Genomic DNA, 20057 nt, shown 5'->3' on the forward strand with positions numbered 1-20057 from the left:
TGTCGAGACACGTGTGGGTGAAAAGTGTTTCTACCTCGAGAGCGTGTGCGTTTGCATATTTGTGTGAGTGGCCCTATCCACTTTTTTAGAAAATCGTAGGCTTGTCGTCACTCCGTCACTCATGACGCATAAACACGCGTAGACAAGTGCGAACACAGGACATGGGGGCTGTCAATCTCATTGTGTATGTGTATGTTTGACAGTGTTAGTGTGCCTGTTCGTGCATACGACTGGCCGTCAAACCAGTTAAGGGCGTACGCAAGGGCTCTAGCACTCTCACAAACCAATACGCGGTTTTGGTGAGCATATTTAGGGATATCGTAGTTGCAAATGCGCAATACCATCGACGATATCTCGATCAGTCATCTGTCTTAATTGCAGAAACATCAAGCAACCAACTTCAGCGCCCTTCTAATGCTGAACCACTCACCGCTGTCTAAACAACGGACATCCGCAAAGTGCGTTGTGTCCTCAAGACTTTTTCTCCGCATTCTAGTCTTCTTGATCGGCGCGGTTTCTGCCAATGGTGGGTTTTCTACCAATTCCAAATTATCAGTTTTACTCTAAGAAAAAGTTTTGCTAGAGTAAGTGATTTGATTAGGACCATTTTAAGTGCTTTTAAAAAATCATAGTGGTCGTATATCCTCATCACTTAACAAACTATTTATCATTAATGATGAAAATAAAGTACCAGAACTCTCCACGCGCTGACAAAGAAATAATAAATTGTGGCCAGGAAATTCCGGTTTCGATAGAATTAAGACTCAACATGTGCCACATTAGATGAATGAAATGACTGCATTTGTCTTTGGAAGCTACACTGGCAAAAAATATCCTTCAAATACTAGTAATGATACATTGTGTGCGAAAGCTCTTTCAAGTGAGTTTAAGCGTGCCTATAGGATAATTTCCCCTGGGATGGAACAGCACCTCGAGTCTACACCAGTTCGGTTTAAAAAAAGCCCCAACACCAACTTCCCAAATAATTGCTACAACTATTGCGTGCTGATTGTACATAACATTATTTGATTAAAAAAACGGTTGCCGTTGGGAGTTAAGAAGACATTTTCCAACATATCTCCTAGGAATAATTTTAAAGCATTTCATTCCTTAATATGTGTATTAGATGGACACCTCATAGGACTAAGAATAAATGTGATTTGTCATTTGAATTTTTGTGATCATGAGGAAGGGCGGCGTCAAAGTTAATTACGAATGTTTCTGCGTCTCAATGAGAAATTGTCACTTTTGAAAATCTGCCACCCTCAGTGGTGTTCTGTTCTGCTGCCAACTGAGTGAAAAGGAAACGCACAACGAGATTTTGTGCAAGGTGTTTAATTAAAATAATTCACTCCATGAACAATCCGCCGAATTGCAGAAAATATGAATTAATTTTATCGCACCCTTAATCTCGGCCGTTGAACGCATAGTGTTGGTATCCGAACTCCATGCCAGTTGTACGTTTGCGAGGAACGTCTTGCAAATGAGCTACTAGACAGGAGTTCCGACTATTGGCTTATTTTTTTATGGCCTTTAATGGGTATTCGCAAAAATCTACTTAATTTATTTTTGGTTATTCAATAGCAAAGTAAAGATAGTTATGGACCGTGAGTTCCTAATTTTCAGCCTCCAACGGTGTCAAAATCTTCAAAACGATAAGCAATGGGGAGCTCTGTTAAGGATCTACATGACGATGGCGAAAATTAGCATGATAGTCAGTAGATAGTTTTCGCAACCAAAAAACAATAGCAAATTAATTTACCAGTCCAAGTGTAAAATTGAAAAGGCATTTTTCCTACCATCAAACAAACATAACTTTCGCACCCACTCAACTATTTTCCATGCCATAGGGTGCTGATCTGGCAAGGTATTCACCCTTTCTTATGCCAGACTGATTAAGTCATTACAGAATTTCCTTAAATGCATTCATAAGTGCATTAATGGTTTCGTATTTCACGTTAAAATCGGCTATCTTGTGCTCCTTCTTTTATCTATCCCACTTCCATCCCATACAAATCGTGCAGATCAAAATGATTCCCTAAAAACAACTTCTACCAAACTTCTTCACTAAAACTCCGTGAAAGGATCCTGTCATCACTAGCTTATGAGGACGCCCACGCGTTTTATTTGGCATTCTGAAGCATTAAATGATCAATTTTTGCCGTCGAATTCAGTTTGCTGTGCTCATTGAATACTGCTATTGAGATTGCGAGAACCGCTAGCATCGTTGTCTTTCGCCTAAGACAACTGATTTGTCACTAGCCCGTTCATCATCCTTTCACATACACTGGATTATTTACACTTCTCCGAGGTGTAACAAAAGTCATTTTATTAAACCCTTTGTAACTCAGAGACTTTCCCCAAGTGATTCGTGCATTTCGGTTAATTGGTTATACACCGAATTTCAAAGACTCTCGTTTAAATATAAGCAACCTGCCGTGGGTCGCAGCCAATGCAATAATAATAGGGGGATTGTAATTTTTTTTGAAGAAAGTGGCAGAAATATTGTTTACACAGCCCTAGATAAGTTACATGCTTTTATCGGAATTATTTGAAAGCATTTTAGCAATTTCTATACATAGCAATTCGGATTTTGTTTCATTTAATCGGGTTTTGTAGGAATGAATGCATGGGTCTACATTATACGGCCTTTCAGAACAATTATGGGCAATTCCAATTGTTTTAATAGGGGTTCATTGAATAGCAAGCGCCCTGATGCTGCCAAGCCTCGACCGAACGCGGCCGCGCGAATCCGTGTTTATGCATGTGCGTGTGTGCACAAGCGAAAAAGGGCGCAGGCACGGAGGGAGTACACATACGCTCTCAAAACTCAATTTTTCGCTGTAGAATAGCAACGGTAGCCTCGTTTCGTTCTTTGTCAAGACCTCTTCATCTCTCACCCTTCTTTTCAGCTCTCCATCCATGGTTCCTTGTAGGTCCACATGGCATCCCGAACCAGTAATAGTAGCTAAGAGAATGTTTATTTATCTTCAAGCCTAAAAGTACCATTAATGGACCTATAGGAAGGTTACATAAAATGCACATAAGGAAAGGCGAGTTCTACATACATGTTTCAATAGCTAATAAACTTTTGGGCCACAAAATATTGTTTCATTGGAATCTACCATGGAAAACATGAATTTCTCTAAGTGTCACTTGAAGCAAAAGTGGGAAACCATTTAATCCCTGGACGTATGAGGGTGTGAACATTTAAGGTATCGTCATCTCTTATAGTAACTGGGTTAATCGAACCTATTCATCCTTTATCGTACTGATGAAAAGGCTGTCAAATCTTGCTTGCACCTGTTTTCATACTCGTATGGGTTATGGTCTACTGCAAGCGAAGCCTGTAAAAAAGTGTGAAGTAAAAAGACATTAAATTAATCGTTTGCGTGCCATTACAACAGCATGTGCTCTAACAGTGAAAGTTGAAGTGTCTAAGACATGAACTTCGGGACCGACGTCTACATTGGTCATCATCACTTGGATCATCATAAACGAGCCAGCACTTTGTGCTTATTTACTATTCCAACCATGTACTTGAGTATTTTGCAACCAAACTAATTCACTTGATATTCTGGGCAGTCCTATCCTCGGTTGTATCCGAGAAAGAAATCACTCGCCTACGCATTCCCGTTATTGTCTTCATGAAATATGGCCTTGAGTGAGTCCATATTGAGAGGCATCACATGGAGAAAAGCATTGCCTTCCCGCATTTGTAAGAACAGCTTTTCTTCACGTAATACGCTCCTTACAACCTCGGTCTGTACCCACTAAGATACGTAAAAAATGCTCACTACGGCGAAGGTAGTGTTTGTTGGTTTTTGTGTACGTATTTGTTCGCTTGCGTTCTTAAATGGCATTCAGTCTTACCTTGAGGTCCTGCTGCCTATCCTTATTTCTTACTCCTTCCTTCTTTTTGCAAGCAAAATTACTGTACATTACAAGCCCGGGCAACTGAAGTTGAACGCTAAGTTTGACGCTGGGATTAATTATTAAAAAAATACAGTGAAGTAAGGCATTTTTTGCATTGATAATTTCACGATGAAGTGATTAGCCCTCGTGATAAACGCCAGCACAGGTATACAATGGAATATGGAAGTAGTTAGAACATTATTAGTGGTTTTTTACGCTTCAGTGACAGTTTATGAGGAAGCTATGGTTTTCTAAGTCCATTGCATTTAGAGAGTGTCGTTGGGATGTTTGCGCTCGAACGTGAATTTGGCAGTCCAGCATTGGCCAATGAATTAGTATAATTAACCATAACTAGTGGCATCTTAGGCGAGGGTCAAAAGAAAGGCCGAAGATTAAGAAATTGCCCCTAATGTACTTAATTATTCCAACAATAGTGCTATTATGCAGCAAGTGCAATTTTATTCGTTCCAATTCACAAACGACTGTCCAACGGAAATAGCGTTGCTACTTAAGAAACCTCAAATTATCTGTGTACGAGACTGCAAGCTTTGATACTCTTAGCTCACCTGAAGCTAGTTGTCGGTGAGACTGTTAACAGTACTTTTCAAAGTAGCAAATACAAGGAGCTCTTAGAGCTGATTAGATCAAGCTGAAAGAACTCCCACGTAAAGGATTTATTTGAATAAGGTGACGGTAGAATGAAGTATTATTCCCCCAAATGTGCCGGCTTCCCTTCAGCTACCGTCATTTCAAAAGCCTACTCTCTCATTTGCGCACGCGGCTTACCCAATCCCCGTGAGATCCAGATAGGGAGGAGGAGTGGTATAAATATTCGGTGCGGACAGTGCATTTTTCGAATTACTTAACATTTTGTGGTAACCAAAGCAGTACTGCATTAATTAGTGTCATTTGTGATATAGAAACTTGATTTCCTGGGCTTATTTATTTAAAATAACGTGATGGTCAAAGACGATTACAGTAATTGTGTCAAATCGTGCCATTACTGCAAGCAAAAATCCAGAACCATCCATGTGACCATACAGAGGGGCTAGAAGATTGATAGCATAACTTTCAACCTGTACGACCATCAGGAAGGTCGAATATCGGTAGTTTAAAAAACTCGCATGATCACGGACGTGAGGAAACTAAGTACCTGTTGCAACAAAATGAGGATCTATTACTAATGAACAATATGCATTCTTAGTATTGCATATAGAATTTGTGGTTTTTTTTACCAATTTCCCACTGTGAGTTCGCTTTCAATCAACTGTATTTATTCCGGTAGATTCGGCCATGGCAGGAACACTACAACAGCGGATCACACATCGACGTGGATATCTGGTGCCACTGAATACCCAAATTACTCTCTCTTGTCCTTTCGAAACGCCTTTCTACAAGTGGACTCGACCGGACTACCCCTCCCACTTCCTTGATGAGACCAAAAATCTCACCATCAAGGCAGACTCCTTCGAAGTGAGTGGCCGTTATCAATGCAGTGCTGTCAATGGCTTCGGCAACTCTTTGGCTGAAATGGCCATTCGTGTTGTCGGTAAGTAGACTTTGGATTAGCTCTTCAGGTGTTAAGCCATTTTATCCAGTGATGTTATTACCTTTTTAGTCAGAACATGGTGACAGTTATTTGCGGCCATTGCATAATTGATTCACCCATTTTAGTCATTTAAATTTAGCAAAATAAACGGCTTAGAATGTCTGATACATGATACTTATCCGAACATTTGAATAATTGCTGAACTTATAAATAAGTCAGGTTTATTTATGGTATTTTTTTGACTATTGTCATGATTACTTATTTAACTCCGTTTTCCACCTTTGGACTTGAAAAGTAAATTTTTACAGACCAAACAGAAGCTTTTATTTAAAAAGGCCATCCCTTAGTTTTAGATGAATTATAAATTCCTTGAGTTTATCATTTTTTTACTAAAATAGCGAAGAGATGTTGCCAGAATTGGTCGTATCTAAAATAAAAATGGTTAAACTATTTGAATTTCAAGACAAATCATTCCAATTATATAACCCATTTTCTCTCTTCGAGTTCTCTAACACTTTTCACGCGATTCAGTCTTAATCGTAAATTGTCTTTAAATTGGTTTCACCCTCTGGGTGGGTCATCAAATCACTAGAGCAAATGCAGTGTTTACGACTTAGTTATCACCCACTCTAGCATGACACCATGGCTTTTCCTCTGTTCCCCATCTGCGCAGCTATTCTTACCGTTTTGTAAGTAAAGGTCTCAGCAAAAGTATGAGTCATTTAATTAGGGCTTCCGAGGTCTTGCCTGATGCAGTTTCTGTGGAGGGCTTTTTGTTTTTTTTTTCAACTTAGATTATAATTCACCAGCCATCAAAGAGGAATGTGCTCTTTCACGTGATGGGAAAATCAACACAGCAGGTGAGTGGTGTGTCTGTTACTTCTTTCACAAGCAACGTGAATAAGTAACATTTTGTAGAAGAATGCTGTCACACACTGATGCTCACAGCCACTCAAGTAGGCAGTACCACCTATTCATCGTACTTTCTCCCAAAAAGGCATTGTTATAGCCTCTCCCGTCTTCACTCCACGGGCCCTTGCATTATTTATTAACGGTTTTCTGCAGATGTAGCCGCGATAGCAGTGGTGATCTGCCTTCCTCTCTACCTCGTGTTTTTCTGCTTTTGCTTATTTGCTTGAGTCATTGCCTGCCATAAGCGACCACAGATATGTATATATGTAAACGCACACATGCATACATATACATACATATGTACACATTTATCCATATGCATATATCTGCGTGTACCAACGCTGTCGCTCTCAGCTGAGCATAGGGTAAAAATCACTGGGATGGTCATCTATTCATGCGACTGTACATAGCTTACGTGCGAGACAAGCATTACTTGTGTATGTGTGGTTAACTGGTTAAGAAGTAGGCTAGTCAAGGCTGTAATAGCAATTGCAGTGAAAGCAGCACACTTCTATATAGGCATAATGAAAAAGTGGTGAATGCGTGGAAGACGGCTTGCCCATAAAAAAAGACTCATCTCATCCTTCCTCCCTAGTCCAACAGTCAACTAATTGCGCCGTTAAACATCTCTCCTCTACCGTTCTCTTCCCCTCAACTCATGCTCCGTCCATTGGCAATTTGCCCTCTCCTCTGTATGTGGAAGGAAGAGTAGAAGAGAAAGTGGAAAATAACACTTACTTTACTTACACAATTTGGAAAGTTCTATTCTCAACACCTACCTTACTCATGTCAAGGATGTGTAAGATTTTGCCATTTACAAATGGGTATTTTCAAATGGTGCACAGGAATAATCCAAAGTTTCGCCACCTGTCATTCATTATTCTGTATTCCATTTTAGTCATCAGGTCCAACAATTATCATGATGCAAGCTTTGCATCACTTCACTTTACTGAGAATAGCATACATTCACTCAATACTTTTTGGGCACCAAAGAAGATGGAGGACTAATTCGGATGAAAATCTGAGGCTAAAATGTGTGTGTCGAGCTGTACCACGGCCATACTTGATACACTGAAAACCCTCATTTATCCTGTTCGTTCAAAGATCTACTTAAAGTTAATGAACACGATTATTGTGTGAGCGGTCTGTGCATTCATGTCTGGAAGTCAATGATATTGGTAATATACGAAGTTGGGGACATATTTAGTAAATTTCACCCTTCATACCTCCACTTGTATGCATGGCTACTGAAATGTGCTTAATCTAACTTCCACTTTTCCAACGATATCACATATTGCTCGATTTTCTAGTAGTATTTTGTTGAATTTTTTCCTGGGTTTGTTTATTTACCAGCATTTTACTTGAAGGTGTGAAACATCCGCTTTTTTGACAGGACTATGTAACCTATGTTGCATCTTTTTCAAGCCCATTAACTTTCACGTAAGCATATTTGAAGGTTAGTGAGATTATTTTGTTGCTGTAAGCAGTCGTCGCAGCTTGACTGGGTCTAGAGGAGAAGTTGTCGACACCCCCAAAGGTCATTGATGGTGCGAATAATGCCAACCAAAATCAGCAAATCAAAAAAATGGAACTTATTAAAACACGAAACGACGCATGTTCATACTTTTACACGGATCGTTGTGATCGGTTATTGTATTTAAGTAAGTTGGTTATTAAATATTTATAAATTGTGTATTAGACTTCAAAGCTTGGTCAGCGAGGAATACGAGAGTCCTGATTAGAATAACTTGGAACTTCCTCCCAGTTCCTCCACATATAACATGTTCACCCAATTAGAAGGCTGTTTTGGGCTCCGAAAATTGGGAGCGCCACGCATTTAGGTGCCGTCAAAAGTTTTTTCTCCACTCTCCGCTTCACGTTATGCACGCACATCGCACGCTGTCCGTTGGGCTAAATTTTATACAAGCCTAGGGAGGTGGGTATAAAGGAGGAGGAGCAGGCGGCGGTGGAGGGATACGTAGGCGTGCGCGTGGCATACACACACAGGACAGACCAATTTTTAGAAAACCCATCTCTGGTAAACACGCTTGCATGAGTCATTTCACTCTGTTCTGATGGGACTGCAGGCGAGTCTTGGCTGACCTCTCGCCTGAATAGCATTCTAACCACTTTTTGGACGTGGTTCCATGACTGTGTTTTGTCTATTTAAGAACGTGACTCACTCATTTCGTTGTGGGCTTGCCTGAGGATGGTAAAAGCTAGTTAACGGTTCGCTCGCGCGTTAAAGAAGGCCGAGACCCAGACGCGTTAACTCGATTAGTCCTGTGGTGACTTACCTTCTACCTACTCTCGAGATTTCCCAAAGGCCTATAGGGCGAGAAATAAAACCGCGTCCCTTTTCAGAAAAGCAAAAGCCTCGCATTGACTTTACACCTAATTGAATAAAACAAACATCACGTAAGCATATGTTAATATGACGTGGACGTTCACCGATTTTGATTCCTGGCACTTCTGTTTTACACTTTTCTCCTTGCACTAAAGTGCATTCAAAGTTAGATTCTATGAGGAGAAGTCATCTAGTACAGAACCGTATAACTTACCTTTAAATTACGTAACTTAATGTGCCATTTGATTAGGACTTCAAATTAATTTGTCAGAGCTACTGTTACCGGGCTAGAGTGAGTTCCTCGTCTGAGAACACAATAGAATAGTTCTCGGGTTTGGAATGCAAGACAGGAGGAAGTAGCCGTGAAAACCCGCGCGCATGCAATTTGTCACTCACGATGGACACTCCTCCCCTCCTCCATCCTATCCAGCTCGAGCGCGTTGCCCCCTCTGCTAGGACAAAATGACTAAGTCATGGAAGCTGTCAATCGTGTCTGAAGTTGAGTCACTGACCACAGTATATGCTTCTTCTGTCTGGCTTACTCTTGCCTTGATGTCCTTTTCTCGCCCTGTTGACTCACGCCAGGTAAATCACATCAACCCCCTTACAAATAACTCATCGCATTCAGTGAGAGTCATCCTTCTTTCTCTACACAAACCTAAGCAAAATCATTTATCGACACCGTAACTACGTTAACTTACCAGCGGATAAAACCAAATAAAAACAGACCTGATAAGCAGATTGGGTAATTCAGCACTAGTTATCAGCCTGTCATGTTTCTTACTAGTTTAGTAACTACTTTAGGTGATTTTTTATCGGTGGCAAAAACAGGTAGCTTTGCATCCAAATCAGGTTTCATCTTATTCTGATGCAGTAACAAATACAGATGAATGACCTTGCTAATGATATTATACTCTGTGTGTAGGGCCTTGTTTTCTGAGAAGTTACACTGATGCTGAGCTAGTTGTAACGCGCTACTGGGGGGAGGACGTTACCTTCGACTGCAACAGCGTGACAGCGGATGGTCGGACTTACCAGCTAGATTACGCCTGGGAGTTCTACAAGCATGGCCTTGGAAAGGGTCTCTCGTCTTCCCCAATAGGCAATCGACTGACACGCCGCAGCAACACTCGAGCCACACCATCCAGTGGCAGCTCTTCGGGACTGGGTGGAACTGCTGCCAGTCTTGGTGGCGGCGCTGGTGGGGGGGCGGGTAGTAACGGAGGTGTGGGCGGCGGAGGAGGCAGAGCTGATGTGGCTCGCTTCTCGGAATCACAGCTCACGATCCGCAAGGTTACTCTCAGTAATATGGGCGAGTACAGATGTACAGTTACCAATCCCGCCCCCGATTCCAGCTCTGCCGTCATACCGAAAATCGAGAGGACTTTTCAATTGCATGTGATTCGTGAGTTCTTGTCGTGTTAATTCCAAGTATCAGAACTGCTATGCACCACAATGTGATATTAAGTTTCTCTATGCTGAGACAGCCGTTAAGGTCTGTTAATTTATCATTATATCCACTTTTCGATGCTCGATTCCATGTCTGTGTGTGGAACAGGATTTCCGTTAAAATACTACTTAAATGTACCTTGTGTTAAGTTAATTTAGCTTGGATGCCTTATTGGATATTTGAAATTCATGTATCTGTATAATTTACATCCACTACCAAATAATTCAAGAAGGAGAATTTAGTTTAGGAAAATTTCGATTTCTTATTGAACGCACTGAACTAAACGCTGAATTTCGTGTGTTTAGTACCACTTCTTTCTTGCGTGAAAAGCTGTTCGTGTGAAGCATTAAGAGAGTCTATGCAAAGTATTTGGAAACGCCGAACTTGAAGCGAATCCCCGAGTAGTTCTTTTTATTATTAGTATCCAAAAAAGTATGCTTGATATAGTGAAGGAACATTTTTAAAATATACTATTACACATCAGACATCAAATTTAGAGCACTTTCTAAGCAAGTTTAAATAAAGGCCAGGTCCAGCGACAAACGCCCGAATTTGATTCACTAGTCCGTTGTTTTTGAATGCCCCGATAACGCAACTCTTCTGAAGCTAATAAATACTTAAATTTAATTGCAAAAGACACGGTAAAATAGCCACCAGGTGTGTCAGTACTAATATTCTGTTGTAGTTTTTATATACATGCAGCACCGACGATTGTGACTGTGTCCATGTGTACGACGAAGACCATTGTACAAAAACTTCTCTCAATTCTGAATCATGCCCAGACAAAATCCGTTGCATGCACACATCGTGGACGAAGGCGAATCAAGACGCGCAATTATAGTGCGCCAGCGCCTGCGCCTATATGACCGGGGGTTCAGCTTCTTTTCCCCATGGGCATGATTGGCGACGTTCGCCACCACTGCGCCTTTGGTGATTTTTTTTTCCTATACTCTGGGTCGGTTTCATTCCGCCACCCAATTGTTCTTCAGCAAGTACACACGAGGGGGGGGGGGGCGTGTCCCTTCTCCACATTAAGGGAAATATTGCACTACCTGTCTGGGTGCCAAAGCAAAGGAGTTTCAGAAGAATCGATGTAACTCAAGGGCTCTCTGGGCATCGCACTCTTTCTTCACAAGAGAGTACCCACTGTTGAATTAGGTTTTGGTTAGGTGTGAAGGAAATAGAGACTGGTTTTTGTGCACCAATCCTATTTTCTGCGGCTTATCCGGATTTTCGATTCGGTCATATGATCGCTCATGCATCATCTATCAAAGTGCGAATTTGCAACACATGAAAAGTCCCATTATCTCTCCGATTTGTAATTTAAAAGGCCGAATCAAAGGACGCTAGATTCAATAGGAGCGTTTGGAATGACATCAAATTGCGTTTACTTTTGTAATGTCAGTGCTCGTTGGTTCGAGCGTCATGTTACAAAGTTACTTTGCCGCGTTTCAAGTCTTCAAGCCAAAGTGGTATGCAGGAACATATACCAATGCAAGAGAAGGGCTTGGAGGCTACTGGCATGGCCTGGGGGCCATGTCGTAGTGAGAGTACAACCTGTAGGGACTGAATTGGCCACGTAGTTTAGCACACTGTTGGAATCATCAAATCACTGCAGTTTTACACAATGGTTCACGTTTTGCCAAATTCAATAATATTAGGTTTTTCAAAATCTATAATCCCTACGCAACTGAAAATCAACGCTGCAAAGGTTAATAATCTATTGTGGTTCTTTAGTAATTTTGAAGCTTTAACCACTTTATGTCAATAATGGAAACTGCTGTTAGTAAGTTTTTCTGCATATAATTATGCTAGTTACTTTAAACGGTGCATTAATTTACCAAAAAAGAACACATTTTATCACTTGGTATACAAGGCTCATTTATGGCGCAATTTGCAGCCAATTTACCAATTACACAAGTTTAGCATCAGCTGGTGCATAAGTTGGTACTAAAGGAAGATGTTGTATAATACAAATCAAAGTGCACGGCGATGTAGCTACAATAACCTCCGAAGCTGCCAGCAACATATCCCTTGTGATGTGGAAACGATTTTGTCACGCATAATAGAATCTAAGATCCGAATAAGTAGACTGTTAAATAATGAGTAGAATATCGAATGATTTAGACTTGGTAGGGGTTATTTTTTATAGCATTCAGAGGGAGAGCGGAAAGAAGAGGGGAAAGGGAATGTTGGTCAGCCGCTCAAGGGTTTGCACGTAATGCGGTCGCATGCACTTGAGCAGAAAGCAGGGTAACCGGAGAATGAGGCGTAAAGAATGAGGGAAGCCATACCAATTTGTTATCAGCAATTCACTATTCTTGCATACACCTCTCACCGCCGCCGCCGCCGCCGATGCCGCTGTCGATGCCGCCACTGCCACTCTACCCACACACTCATTGCATCTCGGCTCTGTGAAGGGTGATTATGCTAGTCCAACTTCCTTGCTACTCCTCTTTCCTATACTGCATTTCACGTGTAAATCCACCGGACAGTTCTCCCACCAGCTAGGTGCCCTGATTTTACTTCCACCCTAGCACTGCCTCCTATTTACTGACCCCTTCTCAATGGAAAGTGGAGTGCTGGTGGTGGTTGAGGCGACCGTGGCAATACGTGAACTTAACTTTAGGCGGTATGGCGAGTTGGGAGGCCGTAAATAATACGAATGGACTTGATTTACTCCCTCAACGGCCTCAACGAAGGGGCCGCCTAACCACTTTTTTGCGGTTTATAACCCACTGTGGCATTAATATCACGTAAAGTGCCAAATATTTTTGCCTTATTAAATGACGTATTTTCCTGTTCACTTTTAATCACCAATATTACACATTTAACAACAGATTAAAATGAGTAATTTAACATTGAGCAGTTACTAAAGTAACACTAAATTATTGTTTATAAAGAATATGGAATGCTAGTGAAAGGCGAAATGGCTGGCATCATACCCATCCGTGTTTGGCCGAATCAAAGTGTAATTAATTTCACTGTTCAAAAGCTCATAAAATGAAGTTAAATGTCAACGTTTTAGGACTTGAGGTACTGCTGATATCTTGAAAACGCTCAGGCAAGTGCAATCGTTCTCAATGCTAGTTTCTTCTTGCCGTCGTCTGCTCCGCTGTTGATGTTCTGTACATGAATTAGTTTCGTCGGACCTCACTGTGCTTTGACTAAAATAGGTTACCTACTCAATGCATTTGAGCAAAGGCCACTTTGTGCGCACTCCCAGTTCCTTCGTAGCTAAGCGTAGTGGCGACGACTAGGAGACTTAAATCCTTATGAGGAGGGGAGAGGGTAGGAGTAGATTTTGTGTGGACAAGGGAAAATTTTCGACCATTTAAAGCTCTTTAACCAGCTGACAGATAATGAATCTTATCCTGACGTGTTAATGGGCTAAAAGTGAACAGCCATGACAATACCATTGAACCGAAATGCAGGTGACTTTGCGTCATTATTTGAGTTGTAAAACAGACTTTAATATACATAAACGCAAAAAAGTAAGTGCCGGTTTGCTCACTAAATTATTTAAATATCTCCAGAAGAACCTCATATTGCTTGTTAGTGGAATATTACATGTTTGCACAATAGTTAAGCGTTTTCGCACCATTGTTGTTGAAAAGTTGTGGTTGTGCAGGAAACTGGTGGTAGGAAATGAACCAAATTTAGAGGGATTCTATTCACAGGCGAAGAGCGAGTATAGGAGGAAAGAACACACCTCCTTACCTTATTGCTTCGCAGTTTTGTTCCTTCTAAAACGTATCATTAACTGGTAGCTGGCCACAGTTTATCAAAATGATCTGATTTCAAGCAGCACAGATCTTCAGCAACTCCCCGAAATGCCGCTCAATTCAACTTCTTCTGCTGAACAATGTGAGAAAACCACCAAGTCAACTTGACATCCAAAATCCAAGAAGGCCTTTTGATGCACTAGAAGCACGTTACACTTCCGGCGTTAAGACATCGCAAATTGTCAGTTAGTAATCTCCACAGTTTCAATGGAATGGTGGTTCTGATTCGAATTTGATCGAATATGCGCGGTAATGATGCATTTCCTTTCGCTGCGGATGGCTGCTGTGCATGGTTTAGAAATGGGAAGGGAAATTTGTTGTTAGAACCTCCGTGCAAACTGTTTATTAAAGCTTTAAAGACATTTTCCCTTGAATTCACGAACTAGTAATGGTGTGTAATTATTAAAGTCTGCTTAAGATTTGGGAGAATATTCGTCTAAGATGCGGCTAAATGGATCGTTTGACCCATTCGAAACCAGTACAAATAGCAACGCGTGGTCGTTGCCACGGGGATTGCATACTTCAGTCGTAAATGAATCCTGCGAAGACTACTTCCTGTGGTCCAGTTTCAATTTCACTGCAAATTATTCTACTTTGGGGCACTTGAATCTAACAATCGTTGGGACAAATGTAGCTTTGTACAATCCCAATGTTTGCACGTAAAGTAAAAATGTTTCATTTATTTAGTTTAATACTTCAAGTAACGATCGAGGATATTTCTGAAGGACAATACTTTCCGCACAGGGATTAGCAACTTTGAATACAAGAACAGAAAAAAGGAGACTGAGTGCGTAAACTTAGGTGGCGAGGTAAGGAGAGGAGGCAGGGGAAGCGTAAGACGAGGATTGTGGGGCAGAGCGAAAAAGCTGCCCTAGTTGCAACAGTTTGTTTACAGGACAAAAAATTCTGCCTTGGTCCTGCAAGCATCTGTGAGAGCATGCTTGTGCCTGTGTGTGTGTGCAGCAGATAAGATTGTTCGTTTGTATGTGTGCATCTGTGTATATTTAAATGCCATCGTTTGAAAAAAAGCAGTCATAAAGGGAAGTGTGTGCGTATATGGGTGTCTTGTTCATCTCCAAACCGATCTTTCTGCCTCCCCCTCCATTCCTCCCCCAACGCGAGCGTCTGAAGAGGGGAATGGCCACAAATGTTAAAAGCAATCAGGCGCGCGGGCTTCATCTGCGGCCCAGATCTGGCGAAGGGATGGTGTGCGTGTAAAGTCGCATAGCTAAAGCAGTTACTGGTGTTTGCAAACATGAGCTGTCAGAGAGGCGCGGTAACCTAAATTCCAGTCGTCGGGCCGTGGTGTGGGGCATCCCCGCCTCCAAGTGGCGCGCTCGTTTCGCTTAATTGCCAAACAGTTTTTCCTCTCATTGACATTTCGCCAACTACGAGTTGGGCTTGGGTTCGTCAACCCCCCCCCCCCCCGAAACTTTGCGTCTATTTGGTTCAGACACAACCTTAAATGCACAAACGAGAGGTAGAGCGAGAATTAGAACGGAGATGGGAGAGAAAATAAAAATACACATTCCAATCCGTAGTCTGTCTTCTTCCTTCTTACTTCAAGCGTGCCTCCTCTTCTCGTGAAAACCCATAGGTACCATATCATGGTATGCATTCGATTGTCAAAAATCATGGTAACTGGGTGCTGCTTTTGTGCAAAGGGATGAAATTCTCTAACCTACAGTCGAAGCCCTATCGGTTATTATGTACACTACTTGACCAAAAAAGTAAAATTAGGTTCTGGTCTGATTTTGCAGGCAAAAGGGTGAAGCGCTTTTTCAAGCGTGACGCGTAGTTATATGCCAAATTAAATGCAAAGAAACGGTCCCCGATGCCATGATTAACTGACACGAAATACTGGTAGGGCTTATTTTTTGTAATGCAAGGCCTTAACTTTGGCGAACAGATCAAGAAAATATGAACTTTGAATGATCATTACCTTTTTTCTACTTCGTTCTTGTTTAGCACGTTCCGAAGGTGCTATCATCATTGGTGATCATGACATAACAGTACATGTCAAATCTGGAGAGAACCTCATTCAGTCATGCAAAGTAAACGCCGAACAACACCGATCCGTTACCATAAGGGTAAGCCCTATTTTGAGATGCATACAAAGGAAATGAAACTAAGAGCCATTTTAGCGGACAATGCTTGTTTTTTAAAAAGCACCTAAAGAATTATTTAAACTTGACCAAACACCTTTGCGTCACCGGGGCCCATTTTACACATCCTAAATCACAGCCGCTACTACCAGCGCACCCACCTGCTTATCTTCATATCGTGCAGTATTATCCCATTTAGACTCATGAGCTTAAACTTCTGTATGAGTATTTGTAACTATGACATGAAAACGAGGTTATAATTCGTCAATGAAGTAGTTTGAATTTACCGTGCCTAAAATTGGTCCGTGTTTTTATTTTAATGGTTATTAAAAGACCTGCATATTTTGCATAGGAGAACGACTGGGCAAGAGGGAACCTAGTTGGGTAAAATGTGAGTTGTGCTAGAAATGAAATTGACCCTCGGCAGCAGGGCTTAGCGGTTACACAGATTGCAATTCGCATGACATGCAGACTGCTTTTCTGCTGATGCACAACGTGGATGAGCTAAACAGAGAGTTGGAGCATGAACCGAGGAGCAAAAGACCAGGTGAAATCAGGCATTACCGTTTATAGCCATCTTGTCTAACATGAGAGGTGGGTTCTAACGCATCCTCCAGAATGTGTTGCAAACTGTGAGTAAAACAAGTGGTCATCTAAGAGACGAATACAATAAGTAGATAGCGATTTTGTACGGCTGAAATTGCCTTAAACAGCATGAGTTAATTGTTTTACACTAGACTTTGTGGAGTAAACTGCAGCTCATAAAAGGAAAGGAACTACTTATAAAATTGGTACATGAGCCACATTTTAAAATCCCTCAGTTCGATAAATGATAAAATGCAGGCAAAGATAATACAGTGCACAGTTTTTGCCGCTTTTATTGCGATAAACCTCACATTTGGCATCTTCATGGTCTGCGATTCTACAGCTTCATTTTTTGGGTTCCAAAGTATCAAAAACCGACCACACGCAGGTATTTTAGTCTAGATGTGGTTAATTCTGATAAGCTACCGGTTGTATCTTCCCCGACAGGTAATCGACTCATGCGCTATCTGACCTAACTTGTGCGCTATATTTAGTTGAAACTGAGTAAATTCGCACAATTTTACGTGGTGAAGTTGAAACCTTCATTTACTTTGAACATTTGCTGCTTGCATTAGACTAGCTCAGTCTCTGCTGTAGAAAGTGACATTTGTCTTCTGTATGCAATTCTACAGTGGGGTAAGATAATCGAGCCGAGCAAAGCAGTTCCCACTTACGAGGGAGATGGAAAGGAGGTAATCCGCCTCTCCAATATCGCCTTCATCGTATTTCCTTTGATGGCGACGAGCGAGGCTAGCAACAAACTGACCTCTAGCACTCCTGCCGTCAGTACTCCTTTCGCTGTCAGCGATCCCGGCTCGCCCGAGAGTCAGCTGGTCATTCAGCGCGTGACCAGTAGTAATGCCGGCACGTACATCTGCTCTGTCATCACTGAGTCCGGATGGGATGACCGAAAACTCGTACGCGTTGTTGTCTCCGGTACGAAGTCATGCACATGCACTCCTAACACCCTACAATGTCCTAGTATTCATTGAGCCACATTTACTCACATGTACTTACGTGCGGTCAGGCCGCAGTAGACATTTGAATGTCAGTGTAAGGAGAATAACACATATTTACAAAACGTCACCCTAAACTTGTCAGAAGTGCTTACTCGACCTAATGCGTTTAAAATGGTTGCAGTCGCGACACCAGTTTTGAAGTTAAAAGTAACGATAATTCACCCTTTCGGTTGGCAAATGTTGTGTAAATTAACTATGATTAAAGGCAAGGTATGAGTGAATCGTTAAACATTTGTTTTATCCCTTTAGATGCTCAAAATGAGCCGTCGGCCGAGACGTTGGAGGAGAACAGTTATCCACGCCGTCTGGCACTATACATCACTGCACCAGTGGTCATTTTCTTTGTGTGCATTTTCATCACTAGCTACTGTCTGATCAATCGCAAAAGCCGTCGCTGTTCACAGATTAATGGGGGTGGTCACATACGAGCCACATTACCAGTGATGAGGCAGATAGGTAGCAGCAATAACTCAGTAAGTATCTATCGCGATGGGCTGAATAGCGCCGGTCTCTCCGGTAAGACCAATACTACAGGGCTTATTGACCATCATTTGGGACATCACTCGCCGCAGGGTCCCCCTTCTTCTGCGGTCACGGCCTCGGGAGCAGTCAATAATAATAATAACACCAATAATAGCAACCACGTTGCCTACTCCTCGTCGACGGGCTCCCATTCGCTCAGCGGCATCTCTGCTGGCACGCCAGGTTCCATGCTACTCGCTAACACTATGGTCCAGGTTCTGCCTCCAGATGGATCGGGCTATCCTCTCCTGAAGTCCAACGGACACCACCATCACCACCAGTCCCCGCCACAGTCGCAAGCACCACCACCACCCCCTCACAGCGCCTACGATCCCTACAGTACGGGCCATCTGAGTAACGGGGTCTCCAGCGGCGCGATGATGTGTATACCTTCTGCGTACCGCGATTTTCAAGCTTAGCGACTTCCAAGCACGGCCAGACCAGGTTCTTTACACGGCAATCTTCTTTCTCTGTACAAATAATCTTTATTTCTTGTGCGCCCGTTCAGAGAGAAACACAGAAAGTGGCTGTGACACTGAAGTGTCTGTCCTCCAGTTACTCCTCCAGTCATGCCACACTTTGATTTGCGACTTTCGCGTACAGCGTCTTCTCTCGCCTTCTTACACGGTGCGAGCCGGTCCAGGGTATATATAAACACACAAGCAAACACACCTACTTTAAATACAAGTACTCTCTGTTTGCCCCTAGATTCCCAAGCTGCTTCACTCTGGTGCTGATGCGAGTCATTTCATTCATTGTACGAAACTGTTTGAACGATAGACACGAGGCCATACACATACACACGTTTGCATACAGGGTGCTCTTAAACTGTATAAACATACTAGTTCACAAGTACCCATGACAGTGATGCAATGCTTTTAATTTGTTGACCTTTCCCAAGATCCCCACAATGCCCGTCCTTCACTAGCGCCCCTTAGTCTATACTACATGAAAATGCATTTTGCGCGGCGTCCATCGGCGGCCATTCATCTGCACCCATGCGCCGCATTCAAAGGCCGTCCCAATCATCCCGCACCTTTGCTCTATCCTCGAACTTTTTATAGCTTTATTTAAGGCTTAATTCATGAATAAATGTTTTACCGAGGTGAATTGCATAGTTTTGTCTCTAATGAAAAATCTGCAAATGGCAGCAGTACCGCTGGAGCATTGTGATAACACCGACGGTGTAGGTTTCATCGTACGTGGGCAAGGTCTCAACCCTTCCTGTGTTTTACAATTGATTGGTTTGCTAACACACCTTGTGTGTTTACAAAGTCAAGCTAAATTAGTGAAAAAACCTGTTGAGTTTGACCGTGAAATGTTTTAGGCAGCTTGAGATCAAGTCATTAAAGTCGTCTGTACAAGACCATTTCAACCCCCTTCTGCCAAATGGAAAGATCTTTGTGCAGTAATAAGTTGACAGTTGTCCCTTCTAATAAGAGAGCATAGTGGGCTTACTGAGACCAGTGGCCGGTGTCGCCCGTGACCCGTGTGGCCAGAAGTTACCCCTTGGTGATAGTCATGCATTGCGGGATTTCGAAACAGCTTAGTAGCTACACCGTTCCCAAACTAGGAGTTTTAAAGTTCAGTATTCTCGTCATTATATGACTGTAAAACGATCTATTTTGAAAGATACAGCTTTTATAAAAGTGGTGCGTTAGTTCTTCTTACCGTGATTTGAAATATTTTCAGACCGCGTTTGAAATGATACCCAAGATAATGTACTTTAGTGGGAAGTGAATGTCCCAAAAAGTAATTTTAAACTTATCCATCAAATAGGGGACTAAGTCCGTATTTATTTAGCTATCTTCAAAATGTCAGCAATTCTTCTTTGGATAGCTCAGAGATTAGCCAAATTGCGTCATTTG

The 20057-nt window shown here is 42.0% G+C and overlaps 1 protein-coding gene across 1 annotated transcript; it reads left to right on the plus strand. All coding sequences in view use genetic code 11, as the record gives it.

Annotated features, from left to right (window-relative positions):
- Positions 1-2715: 2715 nt before the first annotated feature.
- Positions 2716-18608, plus strand: EGR_01468 (hypothetical protein; the record flags this gene model as incomplete). Its single annotated transcript, XM_024490717.1, has 9 exons — positions 2716-2766; positions 2848-2932; positions 5201-5464; positions 6259-6324; positions 9649-10132; positions 12482-12594; positions 15927-16048; positions 17281-17584; positions 17917-18608. 9 exons carry the CDS (start codon positions 2716-2718, stop codon positions 18606-18608), a joined length of 2181 nt encoding a protein of 726 aa, XP_024355041.1.
- Positions 18609-20057: the final 1449 nt, after the last annotated feature.

The sequence above is a fragment of the Echinococcus granulosus genome (genome assembly GCF_000524195.1).
Source record: "Echinococcus granulosus chromosome Unknown EG_S00005, whole genome shotgun sequence".
Taxonomy (NCBI): Eukaryota; Metazoa; Platyhelminthes; class Cestoda; order Cyclophyllidea; family Taeniidae; genus Echinococcus; species Echinococcus granulosus.